Source organism: Halichoerus grypus, chromosome 7 (assembly GCF_964656455.1).
Source record: "Halichoerus grypus chromosome 7, mHalGry1.hap1.1, whole genome shotgun sequence".
NCBI lineage: Eukaryota > Metazoa > Chordata > Mammalia > Carnivora > Phocidae > Halichoerus > Halichoerus grypus.
In genome coordinates, this window is record NC_135718.1 from 40,278,638 (window position 1) to 40,297,514 (window position 18,877).

Consider the following 18,877-nt stretch of genomic DNA (forward strand, 5'->3'; position numbering starts at 1 on the left):
GGATATCAGAGGGATCTCTGCCCTCCTATGTTCATTGCAGCACTAGTCACAGCGGCCCAGACATGGAAACAACCTAAGTGTCCATCAGAGGATTAATGGACAAAGAAGATGTGGTGTACAGATAGATACAGTGGACTATTATTCAGCCATGAGAAAGAAATCCTGCCATTTGTGACAGCATGGATTGATCTTGAGAGCATTGTGCTAAGCGAAGCCAGAGAGAGAAAGACAAATACTGCTGCATGGTATCACTTATAAGTAGAAACTAAAAAAGGCAAACTCACAGAAACAGAGAGTAGAAAAGTGGTTGCCAGGGACTGGGGTGTGGGGGGTGGAGGGCCGAGTAGGGAGAGTTTAGTAAAAGGGCATAAACTTTCAACTATAAGACGAACAAAGTCTGAGGATCTGATGTAAAACACGGTGACGTAGTCGTGACACTGTATTGTGTAATTGAAATTTGCCAGCAGAGTAGAAGTGATATGTACTCCCCCACACAAAAAAGATAAATATGTGATGTGATGGATGTATTCATTAACTAGATGGGGAATCAAGGGGGAAAAATGGTAGTAAATGAATACAGTTAGAAATGTAGAGGTAAAAACCAAAAGGATCAAACGAAAAAGGATGAAAGTGACTGCCTCCAGGGGTTGGGGAATGGAAGGTCATGGAAGAACAGGAGGCTGCCGGGTTTCACACCAAGGCTTATAGGACTACCAGAGATGTGGTTGAGGAGTGATAGCCTTGAGATCAGGTAACCTCATACCAGTTAAAACTGGGGGATTGCTCTTAAGGGATGACCATGGGGTTCACAGACTTCCTCTGATTGCTTGGTTCTGAATAGTGTGGCCTTCCAGGATATGCCCATGGTGACTCCAGGCTGCCCCCTGCCCAGGCTTGTCCACTGACGTCTCCCTAAGGCAGAACACTTCCATGGCCCTGAGAGTGGGACAACATAGGGACAGTAGCCTACTTAAGTGACACAGTACCTGGCTTTGCCTGAGACTCAGAGAGAGGATCGAGGGCTAGGAGAGGGGTCAGGGAGGTGGTCTAGGAGAACGGTTTCTAGAGAGTGGAACCAGGGTCTGGGCCAGAGGCCAGGTAGGGACTAGAGGCCTCCCAGACAGCAGCTTTTGGTGCAGAAAGAAGGCCAGGATAGACTCACCCAGTGGTCTCCTTATTCCAGGCCTGGCCCTGGCACCACTGCTCAGGGCTGTCACCTTCCCCGAGGGTTCAAGTGCCCAAGCCTAGACGTTCTCTACCATTGGCTGGGCCTTCTACCCCCACACAGAAGACTGAGCTACTGAGCTCTCTCCTATCTCTCCTTCCAGAAGTTTGTTCAGAAATGAAATGAAGTTGCAGAAGCCCTCAGATGAACCAAAAGTCTAGGACCAGCCCCAAGGACCTGGTCAGAGGAAATAAAATTCCCAATTTGAGGATCTTTGGATGACAGTGGCCTCAAAGTACATTGCAGCCTGATTTTTTTTAAATACTATTTATTCTAGGATTTTCATGATTCATTTCTAATATTTTCCTCATTTTTAAAATTGAAGCATAATTTACATACAGTAAAATGTGCAGATCTTAAGTGTATAGCTCTGACCACCACCCAGGTCAAGATACAGAGCCTTTCCTTTAACCCCAGAAAGTTCCCTCCTCTTTTCCCCATCCCTCCTGTCTCTCCTCACAGCCAGACAGACAGACGCTCTTCTGATTTCTGTCACCATGAATAGAAATCGTGGTATAGTGGTTTTGCCTATCCTTAAACTTGATATAAATGGAATCATAGAATATGACTCTCTCATTACTAACACATCAAAGGCCCCAGAGGCCTTTGCACTTTTCTTCTCCAGGGAAGGAAGGAAGGAAAGTCAGAAAATGTCTGCTGAGCATTCAGCATGTGCCTTATACCAGCCCTATGAGTCAAGGAAGAAAATGGAAGCAAGATAATTTAAGTAAAATGCTCAAAATCACACCACTAGTAAGATCAAAAGCAGCTTAACCACAGGACTCTGAGGCTCAAGAAGCTTCCTTCTCCCAATATAGGCCTGTCCAGAGGTGAGGGCTGGATGGTGTCACTGAGCAGCTTGGGCCCCAGCCATGCCAAGCTATCTGATCCCTGGGAAGCACCCGTTTCCATGGTATTCACTGTGCATCACCTGGTGCAGGGACAGAAACAGAAGACAGGGTCATGCCACCCACTTTGTCCTGGTGTGTCTCAGATTTGTTCAGCTGAAAGGCACCCTGGCTGAGCAGCAGGCTAGTAAAAAAAAGGAAGGACTCCAGATTCAATAGGAAGAGGAGAGTGGGTATCCTGTGGAAGTGCCCTCATGAGTGGGTGCAGCAGGGCTGGCCATGGGTACAAAGGTGTGTGGTGGGTCCAGGCAGGCCTGGCCCCCTCCACGCCTGCTGATGCTGAGGAATCCCAGCCTTGGCTGCTATTTTATTTCAACTTGCCATATTTCCAACAAAATTAGCCAGCTGGAATACTGCAGATGCAGATACCTTCACCTCCCTGCTTGCATTAGGGACACATAGATCGCTGACCAAATATTTAATAATAGCAATAACCATAGCTCACGTCTACTGACCTCATGTAACCATGCTTTAGAACAAGCACAACTCACAAAGCAACCTTCTTCGTGCCTGCCACCGTACCAGGGGGCCAGGCCTGCCCCTGTCCCTGCCTGGCTAAGGCCCCGTGACAACTCTGGCCACTCTTGGGTGATGATTTGCCCTAGAGTCACTTTCGTTTGCAAAATGCAAGACCACTTCAATATTTCCACGTCCATCCCAGGGCTGCAGAGCTGATTTTCGCCCACCTCTTTGAAAGTGTGCTTCTCGGTCTGGCCTTCATTTAGAAGGTCACATCTCTCGAGTCTCCGTGCCCTGTTGGAGTCTCCATTTCTATGTCCTATGACAACTACCCTGTGGGGAATCTCCTTTCATCTTCAAAAGACCCCTAGTGAGAGGCCACCATTGCCCCATTTTTCAGATGAGGAAACTGAGTCCTAGAGAGCTAAAAGAACTCACAGCCAGGAAGAGTATGGGCCAGGAGTGGCAGTGCTGGGGTTCAAAACCCAAAGGCTCTTGAACGCCATTGTGCACTTCCTTATTTATGCAGTAGGGCCCTCTGCGGGCAGCAGGAAAGAAGCCTTCTTGGGCAGAGAAAGCCTCATGAGGCAAGACCAGAGGCACAGGCCCTGGGCAAGCTGTGGGCCCCTGGGTATGGCAGCAGTGCTGAAAGGCAGGGGGAAAATGGTGATGTAGCCCGGGGAAGAGACCCGTCCCACATCCAGGTAGGGCTTTAAACAAGGGAGTGATGTGGCTGGATGGAGCGTCAGACACTGAGGCTCACTGCAGTGTGGGCAGTGTGTCTGCAGGGAGTGGGTAAGAACAAGGAGAGAGCCGCTGTCCAGTAAATGCTCTGGGAGCAATGGCGCTTCCCACCTGGGAGGGGGTGAGGGGACAGCGGGGCCGTTGTGCAGAGCCCATCTACTCGGAGCACTCAGCTGCTACCAGCTAGGTTCCCCTGCTTCTGGACACTGCTCCAGCCCCCAGAGTGTGTCCTGGAGAGATGCACTGTGAACCCAAGCCTCCTTTCTCCTGCCTCTCCTCCCAGATCCCAGCTGATGGGAAAACTGAGATCTTCACCTTTAGAAGATGCCCAAAGTTCATAACACCAGCACTCTTAGGACACAGGACACTACCAGATGCTGGGCCAGAGGAGCTCCAGGCTGGACTTCTGGCCCCAGAGAACTAAGAGAGCTGGCCACGATCTTACTGTTTGGAGGTGGGAATAAATGATTTATTTGCAAGACAGGCCTGAATTGGGTTAGGTAGGCCTGGGCCAGAAGACTGCCTTAAGCTCCCCCACCAAGACAGCCAGGGACATGCCCTGACTCTGCTGAAATCATCAACAGCCTCAATGATTACTTAACCAAGGGTAGAGAATATATTGATCTAAGCTAATGGCTTGTAGGCAGACAGAAATGAAATTTATAATCGATACTGAATTACATTGACTCTACCGATCCCAGGCTCCTGGTGAATGGCCTGCTGATCTTTTTTTTTTTTTTTTTTTTAAAGATTTTATTTATTTATCTGAGAGATAGAGAGACAGTGAGAGAGGGAACACAAGCAGGGGCAGTGGGAGAGGGAGAAGCAGGCTTCCCGCAGAGCAGGGAGCCCGATGCAGGGCTCGATCCCAGGACCCTGGGATCATGACCTGAGCCGAAGGCAGACGCTTAACGACTGAGCCACCCAGGCGCCCCATGGCCTGCTGATCTTGACAGAACTGGAGGTAGCGAGGCTGGGGCCAGGTGCTCTGGGACAAGGTGCAGAGAGAGGAGAGAGGCTTCCAAGGCGCTCAGCCAGCAATAATAAAACAACAGTACTAACCACCAATCACTCAGCACCTCTCTCTTTCCAGAGCACTTTCAAAATACCCTTCATTTCTATTATTATTTTTTTTTTTTTTTTTAAGATTTTGTTTATTTATTTATTTGACAGAGAGAAACAGCATGAGAGGGGATAGGGTCAGAGGGAGAAGCAGGCTCCCCGCTGAGCCGGGAGCCCGAAGTGGGACTCGATCCCAGGACTCCGGGATCATGACCTGAGCCGAAGGCAGTCGCTTAACCAACTGAGCCACCCAGGCGCCCAAAATACCCTTCATTTCATCCTCACCAAAGTCTGAGAGGTAGATAGGATTTGTATTTTGCTCCGATTTTATATGGAAATCTGGGACTGCAAGAGGCCAACAGGCCTCAGACCTCCAAACTCTGTACCCCTTCTGTGACCTCACATAGCCTCTCCAGACCGTCAAACTAAGAAAAGTAGGAAAACGATGGTTCGGCTCTGAGCTTTGTCTCCTTGCTTATCACTTCTCCGATTATGGAAATGGAATCAATGATCTCATGCCCTTTAACTTTATAATTGGATGAAAACAGGCCGAGGGTAGGAGAAATCCTGTTGGCAGATTTCTTCCAAACCAAGAAGATCATCTACAAAGGCACAAGGTCTCTTGGATTTGATCTTCCCCATCTTCTTTGAACTTGAGGATTCCTGTCTCATGTTCGTTCATTCACTCAGCAAGCATTTATTGAGAGGCTCTGTGCTACAGTGTGGGGATCCAGGCCCAGGGAGGGCACCTTCCCTGGCCATAAGAAGCTCACAAATCAATATGGCGCAGAGATATCTGGCAGATGTGTGTGCCAGTCATGGCGGCAGCATAATGGATGGAAGTCAACCCCTCTGCTTTGAGAAGCTCCTAGAGGAGTCTTCACGTGGTAGGAAACAGTTACACTGATGCCTCAAGAGTGAGTCAGGACTCATCAGGCCAGCAAGTACTGAAATGCAGAGATGTGGCATCAAATGACCCATGTGGGGACCAGTCATTGGCTTGGAAAGAGTGAGGTATGTGGTGTGAGTGGGAGGTGAAGCTGGAGATCTGGCAGAGCCCTGGCTCACAGAGACCTTCTCCTCATCTCCACTTCATACCCATGTCAGTGATGGCTAAGGCACGGCCTCTTCAAAGGAGACCCAGCAAGAGCGACATCACTGTGATGGTGGTTGGAGGTCCAGCTTGTAGATAGAAATGGATGGAGGTCCATCAGGCTTGTCTTTCTCAGAGGAAGAGTTTTTTCATTAGTCTTGAGCAGGAGGGGTTAGAGTATAGTCTGTTCTAGGGGAGAGATGTGGGTCCTGTGAGAGTCAGTGTTAAGAGCCGGGGAGCCAGAGTTCCCAGGTCTGACCTCATGCTCTCTCATCCTGCATGGCTTCCTGTGCTCCCTGCTGGCCACACCCCTTCTTCTCCCGGCCTTTCATAGTGCAGGAGATGAAAAACTTTTCCTCTACCCTCTTAAGTTCTGAATCTGGGACCTGCTAATTAAACTGACAGAAGACCCAGTAGCAGGAGGAAAGGCAGTTAAATCCCAGGGGCAGTACATTGTGGGATGGTGATTAGGAAGTGTATGATAGATAAGGTTATTTAGCAAGGTTTGTTATTCAGATGACAATTAGAGTCTCACTCTCCTCTTCCTTGTACAGGAGTAGGAGAGGCACCTATAAAGGAAATACATACCCTTCTTTTAGGCAGAAAGGGGGAAGAAAGAGAGCTCCTTTGGTGTTTGCTATTTCTCAATTGCCTGCAACTCAAAATAATCAATGTGCCATATGGCCATATTGCCATCAGCAAGTGGCATATTTTGGGGGGCATAACCTGATCCCCTCCAATGTTCACTCCATTCTTTCATCCAGCTTCAGCCTCCCCACTGGCCTCCCAGCCTCCCAGCCTGACTTCATCCTGCCGCCTACGTGTTCGCATGTCCCCTTACATGTGCCGTGATGACCATGAGACCTTGCGTTTGGGCGTCTCTGCTCCCCCTGTCCCTCTGCCAGGGCAGGCCCATGCCTTTCATCTCCATGCCCCCCATGGCTAGCACAGGGTGGATGCCCAGGAGGCCTGCATGAATGGATCAATGAATGCCAGACCCAGCTGAATCTGAGGGGCCGTGCTACAGGGAAGCGTAGATCAAGGTGTTTGGGTGTCTCTCTGCCTTCAGCTCCCTCTTGCCAAAGACCAGCACCAGTGGAGCCAGGAGGCAGACCCAGAAAGAGCCAACAAAAATGACTTTTAAGAATGTGATCTTTTATATTGATTTTTTTTAATCATTAAAGTAATCATTATGAAAAAATCCCAACTTCCTAGACAGCCTCAGCGCTATCTTAGAATTTGTACTTCTCACGTGTGGGGGAGTCGGTTTTCTCCCTTGCTGTCTTTCGTCCTCCAGGCCCTGAAGTGAGATCTGTTAGGAGGGCCTGGCTGCTTCTCTAGGCCCTTTAGATGGGGGACCTAACAGAGAACAGATGACCAAATGGAGTCCAGAAAGAATGCTAGGTAACAAGTGGGAAAAAAAAAGTAGGGGACACTCAGGAACCGTGGTGTAATAAATCACCGCGGCTCGAGCCGTCCGTATTCCCAGGACAGCATGGGCACCTGACGAGGCCTCGCCCTCGGCTGCAGATTGCATTAACGTTATGAAACCGTCTTGTCCCGCCCTCCAGATTGCCCCTTCCATTACCTCACCTCTCTGTTCAATCAATCTTTCAGCCTCAATACTTACCCTTTAAATCAATTCCACTCTGAGAGCCATCTTGCTAGTTTTCCAGCCTGGCTTTAAAATCCCATTGACTTGTATAAATCAATTATGTTTTAGCTCCTGGGCGGCCACTTCTCCATGCTCCTGGGCTTGCACTTACAGAGCTGCAGATGGAAAATCATCCCCAGGCCGGCTGCAGGGCGCCCAACCCCAGTGAGCGCAGCTCGGGCCAGATGCTCCAGCAGCTGCCCAAGGCCGATGCTGCAGCCACAGGCCTATTCAAAAGGCCTGGAAAGCGATCGGGTATGTTAGGTGGGGTTCTCCTAAGTAGACCCTGAGATGAGGATTGTCATGAAGTCATTTATCAAAGAGGTGCCCCCAGGAGACACCAGTGAGAGGGTGGGGGAACAGGACAGGGAAGAGAGCCAAGCTTGGTAGAAGCCCAATCCAGGGAGGTGTCAGCCTGAGCCTTCTGGAACTTTGAAGTGTGAATTACACTTTTTTACCCCTCTGAGTGGCTTCCAACTAGAAACTAGGCTGCAGGAGTTTTCAGGATCCCACACCCAGGAGTCTTGGGCCAAGGGCTGGTGGCTGGGGGCATGTAAATTCCCAGGCACTTCTGGTTTTCCTAATGCCTCTGCAAAACCATCTCCGTGAGCCCCAGGGCAGGCTTCCAAAACAGGCCTGCAGCCCTGAAACCCACCCCAGGGTAAGCTGCTGGAAGTAAAGCAGTAGCATGCGGGGTGGGGGGGAGGGGGAGGTGCACATAAAAACAGGGAAAGGGATCCAAGGGAATTCAGGCAAAGCTTCAACATGATCCACAATCTAAGGTGTCTTTGATGTGTTCTCAGCAATTTGTAAGCTTCAGCACTTCGGGAAGCCCCGGTAGTTGCAACACTGGGTGGGTGAGTGACCCACACACCCTCACTGAGTCCCTCCTTACGTGGAGGGGGAGCAGATAGGCTGGAGAGGACCCAGGCTCCACCAGAAGGGCTCACAGAGAGGGGTCCCCTGACCTGGTCCTCTGGAAGGGCCACAGATGGGCCTGGGTCCTGGTCTGTTTGGTCTGGAAGCTCCTCCCTCGTCTGTGTTGAGGTCCACAGCCTAGTGTGTTGCTTGTCACAGATAAATATTTGTAGACATTTATCAAACTAGTGATTTTACTTGTTATTTTAGATCTCCTAAGGGGATCCTGTTCCATTCCAAAAGAACTCTTTCATTTTGCAGTTTTTATTTTCATTTACTTTCAGTAACGCATGCGTTCCTTCCCCGTGTGAAACGCACACCCCCACAGCTCTGTCTTCCCTCCACAGTCACCATTAGGGCTGTGACGTGTTTTCTATGCAAATACATGCACCCACCACAAATACAATGTGATGTCCTTTGTTTGGGGGTTGTGTTTTTTCTTCCCTTTTAATAGAGGTTTACATTTTGTGTGTTGTGCTGTAACTTGCTTTCTTCCATCACTGTAACAGAATTTAAGTAAATGTTAAAATAAAGCAGGAAAGGGGAGCGGGGAGGCTTGGGGATGCCTTTTTAAAGGGTGGTCAGGCTTTCCCCAGCGAGAAAGTGGCATTGAGTTCAGAACGAAGGGGCTGAGAGAAGCGTTGCAGGGATGGGGCAGCGGGGGGGGGGGGGGGCGCAGGTGCAGAGCCGGCGGCAGGTCTGAGGGACAGCAGAGGCCAGTGTGGTGGCCAGGGCTGGGAAAGCATGGGAAAGCCGGAGAGGTCGCATGGCCAGGGCCAGGGGACCCCTGTAGGCTGTACTGATGGTTCTGACTTTTACTCTGAGCAAAACGGGGAGTCCCATAGGGCTTCCATAGGGAGCAATATGCTCTAACTCCCATCTTTAAAAATGCTGTCTGGCTGCCTGTTAGAGGCTGCAGAGGGGGTGGCAGGGTGACAGCCTGCAGAAGAGGTTCCAGCAGGAATTCAGGTGAGAAATGATGGCAGGCTGAGGATGGTGTTTCCACTGACTGATGGCAGAGACCATGGGAGGAGTAGGGTCAGGGCCTGGAAAGCCTGGGGGTTCCGCTTTGGGCATGTGACATTGGCAGTGTCCTGTAGACAGCGTGACAGAGAGGTGGGTCTCTGCATAGGCACCTTGTGCCCACGGATGGTGTTTAAACCCCTGAGACAGGAACAGATCCCTGAGACACTGAGTGTGGATAGAAATAGAGTCCAAGGACGAGCCCTGGGCTCTGGACTAAGAGGCAGGAAGGTGAGACAGTGTCATGGCCAGTGAAGGAGGGGAGGGTCAGGGAGCATGGTCTTGGAGCCCCAGGGTGGAAATGGCCCTGGTGGAAGGAGGTTACCAACTGGATCCAGTACCACCAGGGTTCGAGGAATGGGAGGGCTGACTTGACTGTTGACTTGAGCCACGTGAAGGTCACTGCAGCCTCGAGAAGAGCAGTCTGAGTGGGGCAGAGTAGGGGAAACCTGACTGGGTGGGGTCCAAGAAGAACAGGGAGCAGTTGGGATGATGAGGAAGTTCTGGAGCTGGATGGTGGTGATGGTTACCGAGCAATGTGTACGGACTGAATGCCCCTGAACTGTATACTTCAAAATGGCTAAAATGGTAAATTTCATGTTATATATATTTTACTAAAAAGAAAAGGGACCAGGAGAGGAATTAGAGAAAAGGGACTGAAGACACGTCTTCTGAGGTGCTTGATAAGAAGGGGGACTAAACATGTTAGCTTACATACATTCACTTCGTTCTGCTTAACTTCTGCAAAGCATCTTACAACGTGAAAACAGCACAGTCTATTTGGCCATCTTCAGACTGTTGGCCATTTGGGGTTTCCGCAAGGCTTCTCTCAGCCCCTTCATTCTGAACTCAAATGTCTACAAATATTTATCTGTGACAAGCATCACACTAGGCTGTGGACCTCAACACAGACGAGGGAGGAGCTTCCAGACCGAACAGACCAGACCAGAGGGATCACACAGAGAGCTCCAAGGGCATCCCTGTGGGTGACTGCCTGCCTGTGCACTCATGGTTCTTTCTTGGAGGACACGGGCACGGGCAACAGGCAGAATTGCTGGGTTGTAGACTGTGCATGTTTTTAACTTTAATAAATACAGCCCAGTTACCCTCTGTGCAGTGGCTTAAAATTACTCACAACCCATCTAACACATGACATTAACAGACTTCACAGAATTTACCTGCCTAAAGGTACACAGTGCTGTATTATCTTCTGGCTCTAGTTTGCACTTCGTTGATTACTCCCGAAATTCAGCATCTCTGCACATCTCGATTGGCCATTCTTATTTCCTGTTGTGTACATTACCTGTTCACGTCTTTCATTTCTTCAGCTCTGAGAAATGAAAGCTCCCCACTTCCTTGGTAGGCGCAGGCGTGAATCAGGGCCTGGTGGGCCAGCCCCGCCTCTCATTTTGTCCTAGCAACACCTTGATGCTGCACCCGCTTTGCGCTTATCTAATAACACATGAACCTTGGGGCACTTAACTTCCATTTCCTCCACTTGGAGTTCTGACGTCTCCCTGGGAATAAGGACTGTGAAGACGTAGGGGACCCTGCTCCCTCGTGGGGAGCTCTGTGTGCATGAGTGTGTGTATGTTTGCCAGTATGTGTGTGTGTGTAAGAGTGTGTATGTGCATGAGTGTGTGAGAGTGTGTGCATGCATGAGTGTGTGTTTGCAAGTGTGTGGGGGCTCCCGGGAAACACCAAAAACTCAGGGTACTGCGCTGTACCTGGAGGGGTTCCGTAGATTTGGAAGGCAGAAATGAATGAATGAATGAATGAGTGAATGGTTGTTATGTGAGCAGAAGAGCCCCGACTGGGAGGAGGGCGGAGGGCACCCTCCTTCCCCGAAGTCACGAGCTAGCCCTGGGCCCGCTCCTGGGCCCTCTCGGGAAACTTGCATCAGGTCTGGAGCCTCAGAATGTCCAGGCTGCTTGAGTTGAAAGCTTTGCCTAAGCATTTAAAGCACTGAATGAGTTGACTCAAGGAAATGCTGAGGACAGGAACAGTGGTTATTAATAAATCATAACAATGATTATTTTCCTTTCAAGACACTCAATTGGCCTTATAAGAAATAGTATTGCTGTGATTGATCAGCTGGGGAAAAGCCTGGGCTGGTCAGGCAGCCTAAGCAGCATCTGCCGGTGAATGAGGCCGCGGGAGCTGGTTCTTCCTGTCTTCTGAGGGAGCCTGGGGCAGGGCAGGCAGGGATCTACTCAGAGACCAGTGCAGGGCAGACCCAACCCCGTTGCCCCAGGAAACAAGCCCCAAGCCCCCTGCCTGCCTCCTCCATACCTGCAGCCCTCGGGAGGGTAGTGCCCAGGGCCTAGGAGGGAACAGCAGATCACTCACACTGCAGTCATTTATTTCTTGCTGGGCACCTGCTGTCCACTAGGCTCAGCATCCACTGTTCTGTGCTCCGAGAGCTCAGCCTTCCTGGGCAGACAGGCCTGGATAGAGACTGTCTCTGCAGAGATGGCCCAGGGCCCGGCTGAGGGCTCCCCAGCATTCCTCAGTGTTGGGGTGCACTGATGAGTCACTGAATTTTTATCGAGCTCCTACTATGTGCTGGCCCTGTTCAAAATGTTATAGGGGATATGGAAGGAAGGGCAGGTGTATTCTGGGTCCTACCGGTGCTATGCTCTTGTCAAATGAGACCCTTTCAGGTCCTGTTGTACTAGAAGACAATAGACAGAACCAGAGATGTGCCACTAGAACATTCCATAAAGCCAGATTCCCCACTAGAGACCCCAGAGGGTCTTTAGAAGGGTGGAAGGACCTACACAGTCTTTACAGATTCCCTAAGAAGAGGAAGAGGAGAATATGCAAATAGACAGGAGGCCTGAGCCAACGCACCCCCTCCATTCTTCACCCACAGGGGCCCAGGTTCCGTCAAGGCTCATGTTAGAAATCTCAAGTAATTAAAAAGCAAAAGCCTAGCACTGCTGACTTCATTTTACCATTGATCCTCAACCCATTAAAGGAATTTTAGAGATGAAGAAACTGAGACCCAGGGAAGAAAACTCAGTAACTAGGGGACACAGCTGTCCCCTCTCCCACCTCAGTCCTCTGTCAGACTCCACCAGAATACTGGGGTTGGGGTAACCCGAGTGCCCAAGCCGCTAGGGCCCCATATAGCCCCGGGCCCTGGAACGGGATCAGTGTCCGGTGAATCCAGCCCTGCTCCAGCCCCTGTACAGCTTGAGATGGGACGAGACATGGATGGGCAGGTACAGTCCTGGGAGCAGAGAGGTCCTTCCCGATGCTGTGGGGTCGTGTCGGGCACAGGCCCCCAGCTGTCTGCCAGCAGCTCGGCCCAAGCGCTTCTTCCTGCAGAACAGCTGAGGTGCGGAGCCGAGGCGGAGCGCAGCGCAGACCCCGGGCGTGGTGCTCTGGGCACCTGGAAATGGAAGGGCAGCTTTTCTAGGGCTGCAGGGACACTTCTAGAGAATTACTAAGGCTCATTCAAGAGGCGAAGGGGGTCCAGGTGACCAGGAGAACTACGAGGACCCCAGCTGCTCCCCCACCCCCAGCCAGCTCTTCCAACCAGGGGCAATCGGTTAAGTGGGCAAAGGGAGCGAGCAGAAGCTTTATACAGGGAGTGGGAGCCGATGCAAAGATGTCCCCCGATAAGTATCCCGGTAACAGGGTGAGCTAAGACAGTAACTAAGTGTCATTTCATACTACTAAATTATGGAGTAGGAATATTCAAATTATGACATTTCGTGTTGATGGCTATGAAGCAAGTGCTACACTAGTATAATATTGTGAGTTGTAATATATCCACACGCCATTTTTAGAAGGAAGGGTGTAATGGCACCTAACCAGCTAAAAGCTGTAGAAAAGTCCATGCCTTCCGTCCCGTGAGTCCGCCCTGGGAACCCATCTCCAGAAAACAGTTCTGCATGGAGACGCCCGCTGCACCATTTCCATTAGCAGGGTCCTCGCTGCCATGGTAACCAGTGACAGGACACCACGTCCATGCCACGCACTCTGCCAGACATGGCCATCTCTCCTCCCCCAGCTCACTCCACAGGGTCAGGTATCGCCCTCCCCCACGCCGCCAGCTTGCCCAACAGCACACTGAGGCACAGACAATTCACAGAGCTGGCCATGATCCTGTATTTCTTCAAATGGACCCCATTGTCTCTTTAATTAAATCACTAACATTGGAAGGACTCCAAATACCCAGTGATGAGGGAATCTTTAGGTAACTCACAGGGATAGTAAATAGCCACAGAAATAAAGGAGTGAAGTAGAGTTTAATCTAGTACGCATTGGTACTCATGGGGACCAGGACCCACAGAAAGGTGGGGAGCAAAGGTAGGGAGCAGCCCGTGAGTTCAAGAGCAAGTGAAGCTCAGCCCTTGGCGCAGGGCTTCAGAGGTGGGCCACTTCCCTGGAAGGAGGATCCGAGTCGTACCACCTGCCTTCTCTGATTTGCCTTCCCTTTAGTCTCTGAGAAAGACCCTCTGCCCTCAGGGATCGACAGTCCCTGTTCTGTGCATTAGAGTGAGCCTGGAAACAGGCTGCTTGCTCTCTGGGCAGAAGCACAGCCAAGACAAGGCTGAAACATTGAGCACTGCCTCACCACAGCCAAGGGAGGGCAACGGGGAATCAAGGTGGAGAAGGTGCGGACTGACGTAGTCTGGGCTATCACAGCGGCTCAGGGTGGCAGAGAGGATGATGTCTCCCCTTAATCTCCCTGCTGTTGGTGAGCTGACCCCTTCGAGAGCAGGGCCCATGGGATGGCCTCCTTATTTTTCGCTCCTGTAAAAGTGGCCGGTTCAGGATTGGATCCCAGGCCATATGTCACTCGAGGCAAAGCTGGGGACCACCGAACTATACGATCTCCTCGGCAAGCAGTTGAGTGTCATGGTACATTTAATGCCATGGTAAGATGCAGACATACCTACTAATTTGGGTGGGCCTAAGTAGCCGGTCATGTTTGACAAGCATGACTTACATCCATTCCCTGAGCAGCACGTGGTGAGGGCCACACATGTAGAACTGGGTAAGACATCATGTCCTCCCCGCCATGCACCTCGGTCTGCTGGGGCAGAAAGGCAGCCCCAGATAATGGCGAGCCAAGGGTCACAAGTCCTGGGAGGGGAGGGGAGGGGATGACTCTCTGGAGGAGATTCAGAAGGAAGGTTCTGCAGAAGAAGTATCTGAGCTGGAGCTCACCAAGCATCCAAAGCCAGGAGTTGAGTGAGAAAGGGATGGAAGAAAGGTCCAGGTTAGTGGGACAGCATGGGGAGGGGGTAGGCCAGGCTTAGGGAACTGCGGTCACTGGTGTAATGGGAGGAGCTCACACACACGCACACACACACACACAGAATCGTACAACGCCAGAACTGTGGGTCACAGGGAACATGCATTCTGGTCAGAAGTTAGGCTCCATGGACTAAGAATTACACGTGTGATTACATTTAGAAGAACTGTCCTTCATAAGTCCACGATGGCTCCTCCCGGCTACCACTGCCACACTACGCTTGATACTGGCCAGGGAGGGGAGAGGAGCTTTTCCTGAGACAAAGGAGAGGGGGAGGTGATGGGCTAGAGGAGGGTCAGTAGGGGACCTACTGTGAAGGGCAGTACCAGTCCCGGCAGGGTGCCAGTCAGTGGTGTCAAGTGGGGAGCAGAGGAAGCCTGCCGGGCAGAAGGGCTCATGGGCACTCCAAGACGCTGAGGTCGGAGAGACGGCCCCTTTGCCCGGCCAGGGAGCCACTAACAAGTTACGACCAGCAGCTGAATCAGAGGCCCCGCTGTCTAGGCCCACTCTGCCAAGATGATCCCAGTGAAGCAACAGGGTAGCTTTGGGGGTTCAGGGCAATGGTGTTCAAGTCTGATGCCTCCAGAGAAGGGTGCCATGCAGAAACCAGGGAGGGGGACTGATGGGGCCAGCTCCCTCGGGGCCTGAGTGACAGAAACCCTGGTGGAATGTGAGCTCCAGGAAGACTCAGATTTTTATCTATTCCTTATTTCACTGCTTTATCCCTCACACCTTGAACAGTGCTGACACATACAGGTAACTCAATAAATAGCTGCTGAATGAGTACATGGATGAACCATTGAACAAATGGAAAGATGATGGATGGATGGATGGATGGATGGATGGATTTGTGGATAGATGCATGCATTGGTGGGTGGGTGGATGGATGTGTGCATGCATGCACGGATGCATGGATGGATGAACAAACTGGGGGAAATGAAGAACCTAGGAAGCTAGAGACATAGCAGAAGCTAACTGGACGGGCAGGCTGTGCCCCTAGCCCAGGTGGATACCCCTAGGCAGCTGCTGCTGCTGAGGTGTTCCAGCCCGTGCCCCTTGGAATGCAGGGGGTGTATGCCAGGCACCATCATGTCCTGCTGGCCTAGGCTCCCATGCCTTGGCCACAGGGTAGAGGGGATGCCAGAACAGGGGGGTCACGCATCCTTCACACTCACTGTGTGTGTTTTCGGCTTCCAGCTCGCTCCAAAAGCCTGGTGATGGGGGAACAGAGCCGCAGCCCGGGGCGGCTGCCCTGTCCCCGCAGGCTGGGCCCCGTGCTGAAGGAGGGCTGGCTGAAGAAGCAGAGGAGCATCATGAAGAACTGGCAGCAGCGCTGGTTCGTGCTGCGTGGGGATCAGCTTTTCTACTACAAGGACAAAGATGAGACCAAGCCCCAGGTGAGAGGCATGTGTCTTGTGTCCTGGGCCATCATGGCAGGGCCCGAGGGAGGGCTAACCATGCCCAGGAGAGGGGAGAAGGCAGAGAGATCCTCCTGTCTGGGCCTCTGCTCCTCAAGCCCCCAAGCCACTGACTTCACTCACAAGTGGCACCTCATCAGGATTTCCAAAGTGGTTTTTATTCTCAGCCCCCATGTTCCGGGCATCCTGGCTTGTTTTACTGAAGCAAATCCACAGCTCGAGTAATGAACGTGTCTCCATATAATGTTGGTAGAGAGCATCTCTGCACAGCTTAGGAAGGCAAGTCTTCCCTGGGTTCTTTTCAGCCTCTTGGTAACACCCTGTTACTTCCACTGTCCAAGGACATGGGTACCCAAGACAATTCTAACCTCAAACTGAAATCTGGCTTACTGTGGAGCCCCCGTGTCCAATGCCTCTGCTTCTCAGTGGCTGCTTCCATGTTCCGCCAGTACTGGAAGATCCACCTGGTCTGGAGTTAGGTGGGTGGGAGCCTGTGCACATCTCAGCAGGCCTCACAGTGTGGAGCTGGGGCCTGTGGGGCAAAGAGCATGCTCAGTGATGGGCAAAGTGGGAGGAGGGACCTGGGCACAGCCTGAGATCATGTGGCCATCACAGTAGGAGGATGGATGACCTTCCCACCCCTCTTTCAATTTTTCTGAGTATGTCAAGGGGAAGCATCAGTTGGGTGCTAGCATCTGTTTAACCATCTCCAGCATTTGGGACCCTCCCTTAAAAAATAGAGACGGGGGTGGGAAGGAGCAGGCCTCACTCCCAAGCCTTCAGTGGTAATAGCACATAACGTTCTGTCTTCGCTATTATTCTAACGGTTAACTTCTGTTTGTGGAAAGTGATACTGGTCTCCATCCATGACAGTGATATCACGTTTTCCCTTCTAAAATGTATCTAAGTTAAAATCAAAAAGCGTTGGGGCGCCTGGGTAGCTCAGTCGGTTAAGCGTCTGGCTCTTGATTTCAGCTCAGGTCATGATCTCTCGGTCATGGGATCGAGCCCCGTGTCAGGCTCCATGCTCAGCAGGGAGTCTGCTTCAGGATTCTCTCTCTCCCTCTGCCCCTCGCCATGCTTGCGTGCTCTCTCTCTCTGTCTCTCTCTAAAATAAATAAATAAATCTTTTTTAAAAAAATCAAAAAGTGTTGCACAGCAATGTGGAGGTACTTAGTGCCCCTGTGCATGTCTCAGCAGGCCTCACACTTAAAAATGGTTAAAACGGTAAGTTATATGTTATGTAGATTTTACCACATTAAAAAATAAATAAATAACAAGTGTGAGATTCTTTAAGGAAAACTTTTACATGAATGCTAGTACAGAGAAGTGGGTTGGACACAAATCGTGAAGCTGGATCTGAACTATAGCTTAGGAAATCTTGATCTTGTCCAGCCTCCCCGGAAATCCTGATCTTGTCCAGCCTCCCTGGTTGCATAAGGAAGGGAAATGACCCCAGAGAGGTCGAGTAGAACAAATAGAAACTTTGGAGTCAGGCAGATCTGCATTTGATCTGAATGAGGTCTAGCACGCTAGCTTTATGACTTGGGACAAGTCACTTACTTTTGTTTTACTTTTGGTTTTATCACTACTAACTGGAGACATTATTCCCTACGTCACAGAAATGTGCTAAGGGTCAGATTATAGACCATATACAGATCTGATTGCAAATCCCAGCCCATGGGTGGGTACCCTCATGCTTCCTCAGCCCTGCCTTTGCCTTGCTCCCTGCCTCCCCGGCCCTATCGCTGAGCCCACTCTCCAGATTGGACACCACATTTCTGGCTTGCCCACCACCATTTTCCTTCTGGCCTTTACTTCTTGTGTTGAAGACCCCCCTTGGCCCTTCAGTGAACTCTTAGTTTTCCTGCCTGACCTGTTAGTGATATATCACTCTGATGACTGGGAAAGTTGCCAGGGTCCCCGCCCTCTTGGGGCCCTGTCTGTGGCCCCTACCGTCATCCCCTCCTGGCCCAGCCATGACACCATCTCCTGGGAGAACTGTGTGTTGATGCTGGGCGAGCCCAGTGGACAAAAGGAACACACTGAGTTGGCCCAGGCCATGTGTGGACCCCTGCCCCAGGCTTCCCCACACATTCCTTATGGCGAGCCTGAGGTGGCCCTCGCCCATCAGCTGCAGCTCCATGAGGAAGCTCTGTCTCCCGGATTTCCTAAACTGGACACTCCTCTCCCTCACCCACCATCTTTTCCAGACTTCAGTGGCTTCTGGTGGAAATAGCTAACAATATGGTGGCGTCCATACCCCCAGTCATCAGCCTGAGCACAGGAGGAGCCTGGGGCCCAATCCAAACTAAACCAGGGCATTCATTGCCAGAGAGCCATTGGATCTCTAAAAGGCCTCTGTGTCTCCCAAGAGATACCAGCATCATGCCCAGCTCCCCTGTTTTGGCCTCTCTGGGCCTGGCTGACACCTCCAAATCCTCTTGGGACACGACTTCTTCCCATAATTCCCCCTCCCCCACAAAACCTGATGGTAGCCCTGTTGCACAGGTTCCCAATCTCAAGGAGACGGTTGGTTAAATTGGACTCATTTAGCTTCTACAGTATGATCTCAAACCCGCATGCCTGCTGGCAAAATAGCCCACACATTTCCACTTAATTGCATGAACTACATGTAATGGACTAATTCTCAATATCTGGTTCCTGGAAAAATGTGCCCTGCTCACTGTTTACAGTGACAGAAGGGCCCAGGCTGTAAGCACTGTCCTGACAGACAGCCTGTCATCTGTCTAGCAGACGTAATTGTGGAGAGCAGGGGCGTCCAGCTACCCTCGATGCTGCCCAGAGCACATAACTCATGATGGGGATGACTCTCAGCCCATATTCTTGTTCTCTCTCAAAGCTCTATCACTTCCCCTGCCCCCTTCTAACTAGCGGAAAGACCAGCAGAGAACATAAGAGCATAGAGATGGGGAAAATTCGAGATGGAAGCAAAGCGGCTGCACAAGGTCAGATGGGAAGACTAGGCAAAGGTGTTTAGAACAGAACCTGGAAATGTGCCCCTGTCCTTCCTGCTTTTCCCAGTGCCTGTCAGCAGACAGACATTATGGATTCCCTAAGATAAGATTCCAGGTTTTTGC

At 51.1% G+C, this 18,877-nt stretch overlaps 1 protein-coding gene across 8 annotated transcripts in view; it reads left to right on the forward strand.

Moving 5' to 3' along the window:
* The window catches only part of ARHGAP22 (Rho GTPase activating protein 22), a 172,338-nt gene that overhangs the window by 41,169 nt on the left and 112,292 nt on the right, over nucleotides 1-18,877 (forward strand). For all 8 annotated transcript variants that reach the window (XM_036103158.2, XM_036103159.2, XM_036103160.2 and 5 more), the window contains one exon: nucleotides 15,556-15,755. In XM_036103158.2, the coding sequence (XP_035959051.1) occupies nucleotides 15,556-15,755 (200 nt within the window). The remainder of the gene's footprint in view (nucleotides 1-15,555; nucleotides 15,756-18,877) is intronic.